Here is a 16,727-nt window from a genome sequence, read left to right on the forward strand (position 1 = left end):
GGAACAAGCCCTGGGGGGTGTTAGTGGGTGGGGGAGTCATTCGCTGAGGGTCCCACAGTGTGTCAGTGGCAGGAAGGGCTGAGCGGAGAAGGACCTGGCGTGTCAGGTGTGGGCTTGTTCCTTTGAGGGAGTCAGGACAGCCGAGGGTGGGTGGGAGGGTGGGACCGGCCTGGACATGTCTGTTTCCTCACGAGCTGCTGGGCCGTGGACACTTTCGGTTTCCCTTCAGGTCCCCGATATATCTGGGCCCCGAGGTGTGGTTATTGCCCAGACACACACCCGGGTCCACACAGCCACGAACACCTGGATGTGTCTCAGCTCTGAGGACGATCCCTGGGTAGTTCAGGGTGGGGGCTCTGCCCGTGGACTCCCCCTCCAAACGGCTCTGTCAGGAAAGAATCGCGTGTTATCACGATTTTGTCGATGGGGGGAACCTGCAGCTCCAGCTCCAGGTCCCACACGGAGCAGGGATGCAGCCCGGATTTGTAGCCGAGTTTGTCTGACTGCTTCTCCCCTCCCCCTTGTGCCCCCAAAACAGTGGAGAGGGAGGGGGACACCGCTCAGCTCGGGTGGCAGACTACGTGTGACCTGAGCAGGCGACCCTAGATGGAAGGTGGATGTCGGGGTGCTCCTGCCTTCGGAGAATTGGGAGAAAGCCGAGCAGGTAGAGGGCAGGTGAGGCAGAGCCTCTGGGCCGCTCCCAGCAAGGAATTTCCTTTTGAGGTACAAGGACGCCGGGTTGTGTTGCCCACAGTGTCTCTGAGTGTCTGCGCAGTGCCCAGCCTGCAGGGAACCGGGGCCTCACAGGGAGTGACTGGCCCAGGGTACCATGACCATGACCACGACCATGACCAGGACACAGAGCAGGGAGATGTCTGGGCTTTCCTCCCTGCCCCCCACTGGGGCCTCTGTTCCACCCACTGTGGGGCAGGAAGAGGAAGAGGTCGGCTTGTGTGCCCGCAGCAGAGGGAAGAGAGGGACCAGGGGTGAGAAGTGTCACACTGCAGCGCGGTCTCGTCTTCCAATTTGAAAAGACCAAACTGTAGACTCCTGAGGTTGTTGAGAAGATCATGAACTTAGATCCGTGTGTTCGCCAGCAGAGGTAAACCTAGGAGTCTTCGGGTTGTAATAATCTCATTTCTTACCAAACACTTGCTTCAGGAGGCCTGGTCTTCCCTTTTGCCCTGCCTGCCGACAACCGTGTGAGTCTGGGTGAGTCCCTTCCCTGGGGATTCTCTGTTCCCATCTCTTAAGAACTTGCCTTCGGTCTTTTCATGGGGATTCCCAGGATCTGTCGTGTTTCCTGGGCGCTCAGCTTTTGTGGTCCAAGAATCGCGGGTGGGGCCTCCTGGCCTCTCGCTGTAGTCTGACTTTGGTCATGGTGTGCTATGCAATTTTTAACTGTTAAGAGATCAGATAACTGAAACTTTCCCTTTATGGCATCTGGGATTTACATCTTGATTAGAAAAGTTTCTCCAACTCAACATTATTTTTAAAAAACATTTTCCCCAGGACATTTGAAGCTTTTTCTTTCTAGCTTACACTTAAGTCCTGTTGGGATCGACTGACTGATTGATTTTGTCCAAGTCTTTTGGTTTTTCCTTCTCCTCCCTTTCTCCTCCCCTTCTTCCTTGTCCCCTTTTCTTTTTTCTTTTTTTTTAAAGATTTTATTTATTTGTTTGACAGAGAGAGAGATCACAAGTAGGCAGAGAGGCAGGCAGAGAGAGAGGGGGAAGCAGGCTCCCTGCTGAGTAGAGAGCCCGACTCGGGGCTTGATCCCAGGACCCTGGGATCATGACCTGAGCTGAAGGCAGAGGCTTAACGCACTGAGCCACCCAGCGCCACCGCCGCCCCCCGCCCATGTCCCCTTTTCTTCTTCAATCCTCCTCCTTTTTCTCTTCCTCCTCCTCCTCCTTCAGGACGAATTTACTGGGTGCCGGCTACTCTCCAAAGGAACATGGTTTCTCTGTGCCTTCAGAGGAGCCTGCAGGGCAGGAAAGAAATGGCTTCCCCCCTTCTCCCCATGTTCCTGGCAGCAGTTAGCAAACAAAAGTGGGGTGAGGTTAGAGGGAGCTGGGCCCGACATCCAGACCTGGCCTGGCCACCCTGGGGGACGGGAGGCTTTGGAAAGTCCTGCTAAGGCTCAGGCATCAGGACGCCCATGTTTTACTGCAACTTCCTCTTCCTCTTTCTCTTCACATAAACAACGCCATGGCGGGGGCATGAAGGCATTTCCATGCCCAGAAATCTGGGAGGACAGTCCAAAGCACATTAAATCAGGAGGGCAATTCGTGTGAAATATGAGGCCTGGTCTTATTTGTTCTCGGCCAGGACAAGCTTTTCATCAAGATAGACCAGAAAATAGTGGAATTGCTCAGCGGGGAGTGGAGCTGGGTGCGCTGTGCTCCCACACCTCGGCTCTGAACCCAGCTCAGGGTTCCCTGGGAGGCCCTGACAGGAGGTACGGCAAGGGATAGACATGGTCCAGCAGTGCTCAGAGTCCAACAGAGGAGGACACACAGAGGACTGCAGTCAGGACAGCGCACACTGAAGGGGAACCCGGAGGGTCCACGGGGGAAGATGGCAAGGGAAGCAGTGGTTGAGCGGGGCCTCTCAGCGCAGGTAAACTTTACAAGGTGAGGCAGGTGGGGAAAGGCATTCGGGGAGGGGAGTAACAGCTCAAACAATGGCCTGGAGGCTGAGGTGTGATGAGAAGCAAGGAGGGGCTCAGGGCTGGCTAGAGTCTGCAACTCTCCATCTCAAGGTTGTGAGTTCAAGCTTCAGAATGGGCATGGAGCCTACTTGAAATAAAAATTAAAAAGAAAAAAAATGAAAGAAGCAGGGAAACGAGGTGTCCTTGAGGGTGCCGGGACCAAGGCAACACGGAATCAGGGAACAGTGAGGAAGACCGGAGCAGGAGCATTAGGGAACTGGGGGCGGGGGGCGGGGCAGGCCAAGGAGTTTGAACCTGGTCCTGTCCTTGGCTCCCCTTTCCTCCCTGCCCGAGGAGCCTGCCTGCAGCCCTTCCAGGGAGATGCTTTGGTGAGACTCTCTGTCCTGCTGCCTCTGGAGAGCTCAGCCAGAGCCGCCGGGGATGGGAGGTGGGGATGGGAGGGCTCCGTGTCCTGTCGGGGCCACGCAGGTGGGCAGGGGCAGGCTTCTTCCCTCCTTCTCCTCCTCCCAGCCTTGCCAGGAACTGAGCGATCTGCAGGCTAGCCAGGGACACCCCGGGTACTAATCAGGCCAGAAGGAGCATTGCCCAGCATCAAACCCAGTTGAGGCCCAGGACAAGGGTCAGGGCCGGGCCCAGAATAGCAGAGGATGGGAAGGCTGGGCCCGAGAGTGCAGACACATTTGAGAATGTTTGGTGTCATCCGAGTTCTGGCTCTTTCTGCGCGCACACTGCTGCTGCTCTCTGCTTTTGCTCTTGGTCCTTGTGCTTCATGACGTCATTTCGCTGCCTGGGACCCCTGCTCCGTGGGAATTCTGCTTCTCCCTCTCCCTCTGCCTGCCCCTCCTCCCTCCCTCCCCCTGTTCATGCTCTCTCGCTTTCTCTCTCTCTCAAATAAATGAAATCTTTATTAAAAAAAGACTCCATTTCTTATTAGGAGTAATTAACAGTGAAACAGTCCCTATTATACTAACTCCTTTTTGCATTACAACTTTTCACCTTTATATCTACCTTTTCTGTGCCCTTGGTCTCAGCTCTTCTCCTTTGAACATTATTAGGAACTCACGGCCTTTCACAGACTCAGCCTGGCCCTATTAAACATGATCAGAATAATCATTATCAAGGATCATCATTATTCTATGTAATTTGGTAGGGTCGCCAGAGCACCGCTCTGAACATCCCCGAAGCAGCCTTTCCTTGTGGAGCAGGGCCTATTGAAGGCCCCTGGAATTCCGTTTTCCTCCAAGGAGTCTTGCTACCTTTGAGTGGAGGAAAAGCCATGGGTGCCTGTGGGAGTGGGTGAGGGATGGCTAGACCATATACCGGTGGAAGGGTGGCACTCATGCTGATTATTCTCATTGAACCTATCATTCCACTTTTCTTAGAGAACTTACTTTAATTAACGAGGTTTCTCCCACGCTGCCACTTGTCACATCAGGAGTCAGGCTGAGTTTTTATGGGTACTTGATCCACTAGCTCTCATCATCTTGAACGTGGTGGTGCCAGAAACCAGCCCATTATTGGGGTGAGCCTTTACTCACTGCTCTAAAGGGACTTCCACTTTCTTAAAATGAAAAAAGAAATCAAAGTAACAAGTGCAAATGGTTTAAACAAATCCATTAGTCCCGAGGGCTCTGCTCACCCCCTTTCCCAATTAAAAAGAATCACTTTAAATTTGTTGCTTTTTCTTTAGGTGGTTAATCAATATGTTTATATGATATTCCTACATTGGGAGAACAGAATAGGTGAGAGTGTAGGCTCTGGAGACAGGGAGTCTGGATTTGAATTCCGGCTCTGGCACTAGCTGGGTGCTTTGGGTCAATTACCTAACCTTTCTGGGTTTCAGTTCCTTTTCTTACAGAGTCATGGTGAGAACTAATGTATGAGTTGATGCATCTAAATCACTTAGAACGGTGCCTGGTGCAAAGTAGATAGTCACCCACCACGATAGCTAACTTCATTCCCTTGATTTTTAAATTGCAATATGAGCTTTATTTCTTACTAGGGCAGATGATGATTTCACTTATTTTATACTTTTTCTTACACACTTCCCCACCTTTGTTTCTTTCCCCCCCGCCCGCTTTCTTACCTCTTCATTTCCTAGCCTCTCAATTGTAGATGGTATTTTTGTGTCCTCACTTTGTAAAATGAGAATATTAATCCTTCTCCTCTCTTCAGTGCTTCAGTTCCCAACTTCTACCATTGTACTTTGATTTACATATTGGCAACAAGTGCATTTGGTTCTCGTAATTAAATGGTCTCTTTTGTTCTAGAAGTTGAAAAATCAGAGAAGAATGTTTACATATGTGTGATGTTTTCAGTATTGTTTACTATAAAGCTAACTTGTGAAATATGGTTATACGTGCTTTTTTTTTTTTAAGATTCTTATTAATTTGTCAGAAAGTGAGAGGGGAGCGGCAGGCAGAGGGAAAAGCAGGCTCCCCACTGAGCGAGGAGTCTGATGTGGGACCAGATCTCAGGACCCTGGGATCCTGACCTGAGCTGAAGGCAGACACTTAACCCACTGAGCCACCCAGGCACCCCTGTACATGCTTTCTTGTTCTTTCTTCTTCTTTTTTTTTTGTACATGCTTTCTTGTACAGCTTTAGTTTTTCCTGAATTTCTAATTGCCTTTTTTTTTTAACCCCTTGCACTGTTACCTTCAACGTTTCCTCAATTTCTTTTGAATAGTACGTTATATAAGATACTATATCATATATATTATTATAAGTCCCCTTTCCCCATAGAACTCTTCACTTCTTACTCAATTCTGGGTTGGTTGCTCTCTAGGTCTGCTGCATGCCAGCTGTATTCCTTGAGTTCCTTTCTGTCTATGTTAATTTTCCTGTTTCCTGGACCTCACATCTTTCTATCTCTTGGTTTCTTGGTCATTATCTTCTACCTCACCCCATAAATGCACAAACATTTTTTTTTTTCCTGCAGCTCTTTCTCAAGTAATTTTCTAAGAATTGAGAACATTGGTAACTTGTCATTCCTCATTTAGTTCCATTTCTTCTGTCACCTTTTTGTTTTATTTTCTGGAAGTTTTCCTTGACTATTCCAACCTTTCCATACACTTCTTTAGTTTGTCAATCACTTTTGAAGTCCTAAGAGCCCTTTTTTGGTATATTATTATTATTATTATTACTATTATTTTAGTTTTTCAGTGCATCATGTTCTCATTTTATGAAGACAACACCTTTCTAATCTCCCTGAGGACATTGGGTCAAGGTTTAAAAATTATTTTCTATAATCAAAATTATGTACTTCTTCTGGTATTGTTTTTAAGGTTTATGAAGTCCAGTTGATTTTTGTTGTTGTTGTTTTGAAAGGAAACTCTGTGCCCATTGTGGGGCTTGAACTCATCACCTTGAGATCAAGAGTTGCATGCTCTACCAAATGAACAGACAGGCACCCCTTCTGGACTCCTTTTTTATCTACCTTAGCCACCCTTTCCATCTGGTCATCTTTCTTACATTTCTGATCATAGATTACCCATTTATATTAAGAAAGAGGTAAGCTGACTGACAGGCTTCCCAGTGGAATGATCAGATGAGAACCCTGTAGATGTCAGAAGACAGAGGTATTTTTTCTGGAATATTTCATTTCTGATTTTCCCCGTTCCGGTATAGACTTAGGCTGCCGTGAATATAGGGTCAGGTGTGGGGTTGGTAACCTTATTCCTGCTCACCTCCACCTGCCTCTCAGCTTCCGTCTCCCTCTCCGCAGCTCTGCCCAGCAGACCATTCTTCCTGCCTATTGCCTTGTTCTCTCTCTGTTTTTCTGACGGGAGTTCCTCTATTCTTCTTTATTCAGCTTCAATACTCCACCCAATCTGCCTGCAAACATTGTCTAAGCCTCTGGATTCCTGTTGGGCCCATTGTCCTTTGAAAGTGGTAGCAGAATGAGGAGAGGCAGTGTGGGGGTTATTGAGTCCAGCAAGCAGGACCTTGAAGACTTGAACCCAGTCTACCGCTTACTAGATTTCTGACCTGGGGCAAGTCACGGAGTCGGTACTTGAGTCTCCTTATCTATAAACAGGGAGGCAAATGATACATGCACAACTCCATGATTATTGGAAGAATATAGGTTATTATTTGTAAAGTCTTAGAGCAATCGCCAGTGCAGAGGAAAGACCACAAATGTGAGTCACTCTTATCATTCGTTATTTTTATACCTGTAAGTAGCTTTACTATCATTTCAGTCAGGTCTCAGGAGGGGAAGCTGATAAATGCTCTTTTGCCTTCTTCAAATAGGGCCTAGGGGCACCTGGTTGGCTTATTCTGAGAAGTTTGGGACTCTTGACCTTGGGGTTGTGAGTTCGAGTCCCAAACTGGTGTAAAGACTACTAAAAAAATAAATAAACTTAAAAATAATGCTTAGGGGTGCGTGGGTGACTCAGTTGATTGTCTGTCTTTGGCTCAGTTCATGATCCTGGGGTCCTGGATTTGAGCCCCACGTCAGGCTCCCAGCTCCACGGGGAGTCTGCTTCTCCCTCTGCCCCTTCTCGTAGTCGTTCTCTCAATCTCTCTTTCTCTCTCTAATAATAAATAAATAAGATCTTAAAAAAAATAATGCTTAAATGTAATCAACATTTGCTGTCTTTCCTTGTCTCCCAAAACAAGCTAGTAACAGAACTAAAATAAATTCTCTGTCTATAAGGGTGTGTTTTTTACAAAAGCCTACGAGGAACTGTTAAGAATAGAGCAGTGGACACCCTCATGAATGTGAATTGGTATAATTCTTTTCATAACAGTGTGCTGCTAGGTATGAAAAAATGTGTTGATAGCTTCTGACCCAGTCATCGTGCTTCTAGAAAGGAGATTGTTCTTCTCACTTTCCTTTAGATAAAGAATTAGAAGCAGTCTAAGGTTCAAAGTTGGGGGAGGACAGCAGAGAAAACTGGGCATTATTGGGAAGGCTTGAGAATCCGTAGTCAGACTGTAGGGATTGCGCCAGGACTCAGCAGGACTCCAGGCCATGTGGGATGAAGAATCTTGCAGAAGCAAGGAGGACACAGGCTGTGGGAAGCTGTGGCACCAGGAAATTGATCGAGACAGAGACTGGTTAGCGCTGCAAGCCACCGCTGTGGAAGGAGAGGAGTCATTTACAAATAAATACTTACACAGCTGACCCTTGAACAACACAAATTTGAATGACACAGATCTGCTTATATGCAGATTTTTTCATTAAATATATGTACAGTATGGTAAATGTACTTTCTCTTCTTATGATTTTCTTCTTTTTTAAGATTTTATTTATTTATTTGAGAGAGATCACAAGGATGTAGAGAGGCAGGCAGAGAGAGGTAGAGGAGGAAGCAGGCTCCCTGCTGAGCAGAGAACCCAATGTGGGGCTCCATCCCAGGACCCTGGGATCATGACCTGAGCCAAAGATAGAGGCTTAACCCGCTGAGCCACCCAGGCACTCCTACTTATGATTTTCTTAACCCTTTCTTTTCTCTGGCTTACTCTATTGCAAGAATTCCGTGCATAATACATAGAACATACGTAATGTCTGTTGATTAGCTGTTTATGTTATTGGTAAGGCTTCTGGTCAAGAGTAGGCTATTAGTAGTTCAGTTTTGGGAAGTCAGGAGGCACCTGGGTGGCTCCGTTGTTAAGGGTCTGCCTTCATCTCAGGTCATGATCGCAGAGTCCTGGGACTGAGCCCTGCATCGGGCTCCCTGCCCAGTAGGAAGCCTGCTTCTCCCTCTCTCACTCCCCCTGCTTGTGTTCCCCCTCTCGCTGTCTCTCTGTCTCTGACAAATAAATAAGAAATCTTTTTAAAAAGTTTGGGGAAGTCAGAAGTTATGTGTGACGTTTTTACTGCACGATGATGGGGGTCATTGCCCTTAACCCCCATGATGTTCAAAGGCCACTGTACATGAATAAGCGTTTTTGTATGTTAAAGGGAGTAGAGCACAGTCGTCATAAACACAGGATTTGGATCAGAGACACTCAGGTTCCCAATTTGGAGTGTGTGTGGGTACTCAGCGAGGGGCCACATCAGGAGCCTGCCTGACATAAATACTTGATCAGTATTAGCTCTTACCCATTAGTAAACACACACGTTCCCGACCTCAAGGAATTTCCAGCACACTTGTTCCCATCTTTCCTTCTGTGCTTGGTTTTATTGCTTCTGTAACTTCTCAGATGGCAGTCTCCTTGTCCGATGATCTTCTTCTTGTGCCCCAACAGGACAACAGGACCCTGACTTGGCTTGGGAGTGAGCTGGAGTGAGGTGAGTAACTTTCCTTAAATAGCAGCTGGCAGAAGCCAGTACACAGACAAACACACGGCGTAAAGTCCATCTTGGCATTTGTCGCCATCCCAGAGGGAAGCCCCAGAGACCTTGTCCCTCACTGCTTCCTGCTGCCTCTGCTGGTTCACATTTGACCCCACGATTTGTTCTCTCTTCCCCAGGGGTGAAGCGACAGCTCCTTCTAACTTCGACGTGGACGCAAGCTGTAGGGAAAACTCTTAGATCCCACTGCTGACACCATGACCTCAGGACCCCGTGGGCTCAGCCCAGGTAGTCACCTTCCACTTCTCTGGATGATCCCTGGAATTGCGGGGATGCCTCCAGCTGAGCTCACCTACAGAGGAATCAGTCCCTTGAACAGCTTCCTTGAGCCCCCGAGAGAGGTCAAGGGGAGTCCCCAGCGCAGGAGTCTGTAGGGACACCTTCCACTGATCTTCTTCTCAGGGTCATGGCTGAGGTGCTTACTTCCTCCCTTCCCTGGCTGCCCATCAAATCCATCAATGACCCAGAAGTGAGACCAGGACTGTCCAGAGGGAGGTAGGGGACAGCAGAGGGGAAAGGAGAGGAAAAAAGGGATCCTGAGGCAGGGTTGGGGTTGGCGGTAGACCAGCAACCCTGGAGCCTGCTTCTGCCCTCTTGCCCTGTCCAAGCTTCCAGCATGGCTCAGGATGACTGTGGGGCCTTACAAGAGAGGCCATTTCCTCCAGCTCTCACCCTGCTGCCAGCCTGAGTGGTCTCTGAGGGTCAGTGGGACACGACCTGGACCCCAGTCTGGTTTTTGCCACCTCCCAGCTGTGTGATGTGGAGTGCCTTACCTAACTTTACCTGTAAAATGAGAGTATTTCCTTATGTGGTTATGAGGATCAAATAGAATGTGCTTATGTGTTTGGGCCAGGGCCTGCTACACAGTGTGTCCTCCCTAAGTATTGTTGCTGTCCCCTGTCCCTGGAACCTGTTAGTTCCAGGTACAACCTCCCCTCCCCTAGCAACCCCTGGACTCCCACGGCTATGTTACGGCACTTGTCCTGATAAGCACCTGCTTATCAGAATGCAAGCAGGGCAGGAACTGAATCTATTGATCTCAATACCCTGCGTAGACCTGCTCTCATCTATTTCCCCACCCCTGGGTCCATAAATGTACCATTTCGTGCTGGGGTTTCCCTCCAGCTAAGCATTGGTTTCCTCTTTTCCTTCGAGAAGCAGGAAAAAGAAAAACCTAAAAGCCTTTCATTTTATTTTTTCCATCTAGAGAGTGAACATTTTCTTGAGTTGGTCTTTGAGACTTTCTGGAACATAGTGACGCATGAGCGACCATACCTCCTGCTGACTGACCTTGAATCCTTGGAGAGATTTGTGGCTGAGGCCATTTTGTCCAGGTACCCCCCGCCCTCCACAGAGATGCCCCCAGATGGTCATCCAGCTCTCTGCGGGACAGTGTCCTGGGGTTGGGGTTGAGCATGTTCCTTCTCAACAATCCATGAGAAATATGTCTTCCATGGCATTTGCTGGCAGTGAATGGCCTTGGATTGAGGAGAGGCGAAACCTGCAGAGGGCAGGTTATGTGACCTTGGGCTTTAACCTAAAACTGACCCTTCTCTGCCTTGATCTATTCATCTGTTCAATTTTATCATGAGGAAATGAAGATAATGCACATAAGGTCCCTAGCATAGTGATGACACATAGTAGGAACTCCATTAGTGTTAACTCATTAGAATTGCCGAGAATAGACAGGGGTTAGAGTCTTTTTCCTGGAGATGAGGACCAAGCACGACTTCCTCTGGGACCAGCCACAAGAACACTGACGCCTCAGTCTCTGCCCCTGGGGATTCGGACTAGAGCCTTCCCTCCCCATCTGAGCAGTTCCATGAACAGGCAGGATCCTGCTGGCCCATGACGTGGAGAGGCTGGAGTGGAATTGGACTGAGCTGGTTGGATCCTGACTCTTTCCCTGCGCAGCCCTGGAGCTCTCTGGGTCTGTGTGTCTGGGAGTGTCCGATTGGGCATTTGTTGAATGGGAAGAGTAATTCAATCTGAGAAGATTGTGGCCAGGGCCTTAGTGTGAATTGCGAGGTCAAAGGTGGAGAACCTAGGCATCCTGTCCAAGGTCCCAGGAGGCTTAGACTAGGGCCAGAGCCAGTGGTCACAATTGACAAGAGGGCCAGGGCTTTTAGATTGGAGGACTAGGTAGGCTTGGGCAGCAGATCTGGGACTGAGGGAAGCTCTAGGGCACAAACTTGAGGAGGTCAGGGACCTAGCAGAGGCCCCGTGAGAGGGAGAGGGGACATTTCTTCCCTTCCTTCTTTGATCTCCTCACCTCTGGGATTGCCAGGCCATGGGGCAGGGTTTCCTCTATACCTTGCCTGGGAGCTGGGTGGGTCTTGTCTAACATTTGGAAGCCCCTTTCTTCTACACAGAGCAGCCCCAGACCAATAGGAGACAGTGTGACTTTGTGATAACTTCTAGCTCCACAGGGAGCAGCTGCCAATTGTGTACCTTTGAGGGATTCTGAGCCTCAGAAGTCCCCACCAAAGAGGAAACTACTTTCTCCAGTAGCTTGCCCAAATCTAGATCATTTGCAGCTTACTGGTTCAAATAGAAGGTTCACAAAGTCTCTTGTATCTTTAAGAGATGTCGTAAATTTGCACATGGTCTTGGTGTACATGCATGCAAAGCTGTGACCAGCTAAGGTGTTATTTAGGCTGGTGACACCTGTGAGGTTGGCGGTGCTGGGTGGTGGGTGGGGAATCCATGACATGAGCTGGAAAGTCTGAGGGGAACCAGGGTAGTGGGTGTCGGGGCTCTCAGACAGTTGGGGCAGTGGCTGGGCCCCATCAGAGGACAGCAGGCTTGGGAGAGACAGCAGCTGCCAAGCAAAAAGGTGATTAAGGACCCTTCTTGCTGTGAGATCTTGTTTTCTTAAACTCCAGGTACCCAGAGTTAGCCAACTGCAAAGGCTGAGGGGACAATCTCTAAGACTGTCCCTACTTTTGGCACCGACTACAAATTGGGTGGGGGGGTCCCCAAAACTCCCTGAGATTGGGTGATTCCCCGGAAGCACTCACAGAGCTCACCGAGAGCTGTCCCCTCAGTTCCGCTGTGTGACAAGGGGGGATACAGGTTCCCATCAGCCAGGAGAGAGACGCTTGGGGCAGAGTCTGGGAGGGTTTCCAGTGCAAGGCTTCCATCGTCCTCAGGAGGCCTTACTGTCCTGTATTCAGTATGTGACAGTGCACGGGGAGCTTTTCCCACCAGGATTCTCACACTGTGCAAGGAAGCAATTACTGTGACACTTATTAAAATGGTCAAGAAGACTAATTCATGGCATAGGCGTCAAGAGTGATGTCATAGGGGAGAGAGATTGGGCTCATCTTGGAACAGAGTGAGGATGGGTAGGGATTTCTAGCCGAGGAGTAGGGTGGGGGCAGGGGATGGGAAATCAGCAAGAGGAGACATCAAAGCAGAGGGATTCCTGCTACCCTGATCCAACACGGTTCTTCCTGAAGGCAGGTCAAGGACTTCCGCATCAAAGGTGGAATTTGATCAGATGTCAAAGGTGATGAGATATCGAGAGTGTGTGGGTTTTCACTATGCTGTCTTAACATGCCTCTTGCTAAGACTGGGTATGAGTTTGTTAAGGTCAGAGCCCAGAAGACCAAGGTCAGGGCCTAGTCAAGAGGAGAGTCAGAAGGGCCTGAATTACGTGTGGTCCAGGAGAGAGTTTTTTTCAACCAGAGCTTCAGAGTAGAGAGTTTTGCTGGGGCTCAGTCACACCTGCCTCCATGGCCGACCTGTCGCCTTCCGCTCCCCGGGGTGACCAGTTTCTAGATCCTCCATGGTCACAACTGACAGCTCATGACCCAAAGACTCCATCATCCTAGTCAGGCTGTCCCGAGGTCAAAGGCCCAGGCAACGGAAGACAGTCGTATTATTCTAGAACCCTTGACATCCTAGGTGGGGCCTAGAGCTCACTTCCCAGTGCCCAGGGCGAGAGCACCTCTGTGGGTAGGTTCATCCCTCAGCACACACGACGTTTCTCCAAACGGAGGTTTTCCTGCTCCAAGCGCACTTCCCTTTCTTCATCTGCAGAGTTCCCAGTCTGCAGACACCGTGGTACTGACTGTGGGGACTTGTCCCTGACTGCGAGGCCATCTTCCTCCAATAGCCCCTATTTAAGAGCCTCTGAGGATGACACGGACTTACTTATTCCCTGACTGGGGTGTGTTATGGAGCATGAGCAGTGTACGGAACGTGTGCAACATTGCAGGAAGGATTCTTTGCAATCGTAACATTCTTTTCCATTTGGTTTACAGTAAAAATTCTGTGGTATATGTAGGTTAGATCAAATGGAGCCCATTTTCCAGATAAGCTTCTCCTAATCCCTTGACCTTCCCTGTTACAGGGAGGAGGCAGAAGCCCTACGGGGAAGACACAATGAGCTGCAGAGAACCGTGGATATGGAGGCAGAAGAGCAGCTGGCTAGGGAGAGGTTTCTGCATATGTTTCCTGAGTTGAAACTCAAGATTGAGGAGCACATAAGAACGCTCAAACAGCTCGCAGATGAGGTGGACAGGGTACACAGGGGCTGCACCATCGCCAACATAGTATCCGGCTCTGCTGGTGCAGCGTCAGGTGTCCTGAGCATCCTCGGTCTTGCTCTGGCGCCTTATGCAGCAGTGCCCTGTCTGGCAGCGTCAGCATTTGCAACAGGGCTGGGAGCAGCATCTTCTGTGACCGGATTGTGCACCACCGTCGTGGAAATGTCCAGTGAGTTTTCCGCCATCTACAAAGCGAATCGCCTGATATCAAGTGAAACTGATGAAGTCGAGGCAGTTCTGACGTTTCTGCGTCACCACATAAAGTTTTTTTCTTCCTTAATAACTGATTTACATGAACAGCCGAACAACCTTGCACATATAGTTCGTGCCATCAAGGCAGCCAGGAGGAGCCCTGAGCTGGCTGTCCAAGCCCAGCGCTTCACGAGAGGTTTGCCCGTCTCAGGTGAAACTGCCAAGCAGGTGCAGAACACGTTTCGAGGCACTGCTCTGGCAATGACCAGAGGAGCCCGGATCAGGAGTGGGGTTTCCTCAGTTCTCTCTCTTGGGTCAGATGTGTATAATCTTGTGAAAGACTCAATGCACCTGCAAGAGGGAGCAAAGACAGAGTCCGCTGAAGACATGAGGTGGCGGGCCCGGGAGCTGCAGAGCAAGTTGGAGAAGCTCACCAAGATCTACGAACAAATGAAGAAGGGCCCGACTCCGTGATCCCCGAGCAAGGCGGGGAGCAGGAACATGTTTGGGACAAAGACATGGAGGTGCCTTATTAGAGGGGGGGATAGGGTTGGGGTGTTGGGATGGGGTGTTGAGGAATTAGGCATTTCTGGGTATTGGCATTTCTGAAGCTGAGCCCGTGAGGGAGGGGGGAAGGCAGGGCGGGCAGGGGGAGTCAAGGAGGGGAAGGAACAAGGAACCTGGAATAAGGAAGGAGGGGACAGACAGTGAGGGGAAGGGACTAAAGGGGACACAGGGGACATGGGTCAAGAGACGGGTGGAGGAGCAAGTAATGGAAAGGACAGGAATAATAAAGTTAGAATTGTTGGAATGTGTGAGATGACGCGTGTGATTTTGTCGTCTTCATACTTAGTTCAGAGCCTTCCTGAAGTTGACAGTTGCTCCTCAGGGCAGGATTTGACCAGGGATCTGAGCAAAGACCAATAAGGTTATCCACGGGGTGATGCTGGCGTCCTGGTCACAAGTGACCCCGACCCGTGGCTCCCCTTCCACGTCCCATGAGTGACCAGGTGCCGTGAGCATGGACGCAGTCCCCGTAGGTGTCGGTCTCTGGCAGCCACTCGGATGGCTTCAGAAGTCCCCGCTGTCCGATGTCCAGTTTGCAGCCCCTACTCGGGCCACCCCCGCCCCGGTCCCTAGACAGAGGGAGACCCGGCAGGTGGGGTCCCTGCTCTGAAACACGAGTCCTAAGGTCCAGCAGGGCCGAGCCCAGCACGCGTCCCCATGGGATGGAGAGACGGGGTGGGGGTGCTGGTCGTGAGCCCCCGTCTGCTGACTGTCCCAGCCTCCGCCTGATGGTGCTGTGGCGTCGGCCAGACACATCCCTCTGCGGTGTGAGAGGGACTCTCCTGCTGAGCCAGGGTCACTGTCCCCGAGGGCTGACACGGCTTATTGACCAGAGATGTTGCTCAAGACCCGGACTCTGGAACTGCGGTCATCCTGGGTGACGTTCCTTGTGATCCTGGGGGTTAAGAGGAGTCCGATTTTGTAGCCACTCGATCTTTCGGGTCCCCAGGTGGGGTGGACTCGGCACTCCTCCCTGCAGGTCAGAGACACCGAATCCTCACCTGAGGGGCCTGTAGCCCCAGCCTGGCCGCCGCCACGCAGGGCCATGAACCTGGAGCCCGGTGAAGTCCACACACGGCGAGGCCATGACACACACGCACGAGACCCTCGGGCCGCAGCTCCCAGGGATGTCGTGTCGCACTCCGCATCTCACGGTGGTTCCATCAGGGCGGCAGGCGAACCGCCAGCTCGGGAAAGGGAGAACAATCAGGCGGAAGGGAGTTCACACAACAAGGAGCAACAAGGAACCGAGGAAGGCGACGTGGACAAAACAGAACTCCAACCATGTGTCCGAGGTCCCAGTGTCAGCGTGGCCTTGACCTCCGGCTCCTTCCCTGAGTGGCTGGACCCACGCCACCACCTGTCCCCTCACCTGGCTTTCCCCATCTGCCAATGCAGGCCGAGCTCCCGGGCCACCCAAGGGGTGATCATCACAAACCTTGGGGTGCGATCCTTGGGTCATCATTCTGTCACTCTGTCCCTCCCTCAACGCTGGGGAGGAGACACCATGCCCGGGGACACTTGCCCAGATGGGAGGGTCCCGTTGGCTTCCCTGTGTGCAGGTGCACGGCCCACTGCTGTCCAGACTCTGCACGACTCACAACCCGTGTGGCCCTTCCCCCTCGACTTCTGTGTCTGTGCAGGGGGCCGGTGTCTCCCAGAACTGCTGTGGGAACCAGACAGGACTGTGTGGACGGGGCCCGCCCAGCGCCTGGTGCACCCCCAGCTCTGTCCACTGTTGAAAACAGCAGTGGTTCCTCAGCTGTCCCCAGCAAGCGTCTGCAGCCTTGCAAGGGGCACTTGGCCAGCAAGAGCGGGTGTCCTGGGACTATCGTGGCATCAGGGACAAGTCTAGAGAGACCTGATTAGATCCCAAGGGGGGGAAGGGAAGACACGGACATAGTGACCAGAAAAGGGGATTTCGGCCTCTCCCCCTGGTGCCGTGGGAAGCTGGAGGGCTTCTCAGAAGAGGTGATGCTCGAGTCGGGCTCTGAAGTTCGAGCCTCATTTTTCCAGGTGGTGAAGCAGGTGCTCCTGGCAGAAGGATCTGCATCAGCAAATGCTGGAAGCCCCCGGTGGCATTTAGTGGCTGCCACATGGCAAGTATGTGCTGTGCACCTGGTATGTTGGGGACAGGGAGGTGAATAAGGTAGGCATGGCGGTGGGGGTTGCGGCGGGAGGGACAGAGAGGAGGGGCTGGGAACAAGCCCTGGGGGGTGTTAGTGGGTGGGGGAGTCATTCGCTGAGGGTCCCACAGTGTGTCAGTGGCAGGAAGGGCTGAGCGGAGAAGGACCTGGCGTGTCAGGTGTGGGCTTGTTCCTTTGAGGGAGTCAGGACAGCCGAGGGTGGGCAGGAGGGTGGGACCAGCCTGGACATGTCTGTTTCCTCACGAGCTGCTGGGCCGTGGACACTTTCAGTTTCCCTTCAGGTTTGCGATA

The 16,727-nt window shown here is 51.0% G+C and overlaps 1 protein-coding gene across 2 annotated transcripts; it reads left to right on the plus strand.

Annotated features, from left to right (window-relative positions):
• The first annotated feature begins 964 nt into the window (after positions 1 to 964).
• LOC308347983 (apolipoprotein L3-like) lies at positions 965 to 14,538 on the plus strand. Of its 2 annotated transcripts, none has more exons than XM_080811828.1 (5): positions 965 to 1,212; positions 8,872 to 8,914; positions 9,097 to 9,205; positions 10,185 to 10,311; positions 13,335 to 14,537. In XM_080811828.1, the coding sequence occupies exons 3-5, from the start codon at positions 9,175 to 9,177 to the stop codon at positions 14,194 to 14,196; spliced, it is 1,020 nt and encodes a 339-aa protein (XP_080667954.1). In that variant the 5' UTR covers positions 965 to 1,212; positions 8,872 to 8,914; positions 9,097 to 9,174; the 3' UTR covers positions 14,197 to 14,537. The 2 variants fall into 2 exon arrangements, with proteins under 2 accessions (XP_080667954.1, XP_080667953.1); XM_080811827.1 differs by having other exon boundaries at positions 966 to 1,102; positions 13,335 to 14,538.
• The last annotated feature ends 2,189 nt before the right edge of the window (positions 14,539 to 16,727 follow it).

The sequence above is a fragment of the Martes martes genome (genome assembly GCF_963455335.1).
Source record: "Martes martes genome assembly, chromosome: 8".
Lineage (NCBI taxonomy): Eukaryota > Metazoa > Chordata > Mammalia > Carnivora > Mustelidae > Martes > Martes martes.

Bases quoted from the DNA above. Each gene is read 5' to 3' on its own strand.
- LOC308347983 (XM_080811828.1), top strand. From the start codon at position 9,175: ATGACCTCAGGACCCCGTGGGCTCAGCCCAG. The intron at 9,206-10,184 runs GTAGTCACCTTC...TTTTCCATCTAG, and splicing joins ACCCCGTGGGCTCAGCCCAG to AGAGTGAACATTTTCTTGAG. The intron at 10,312-13,334 runs GTACCCCCCGCC...TCCCTGTTACAG, and splicing joins GCTGAGGCCATTTTGTCCAG to GGAGGAGGCAGAAGCCCTAC.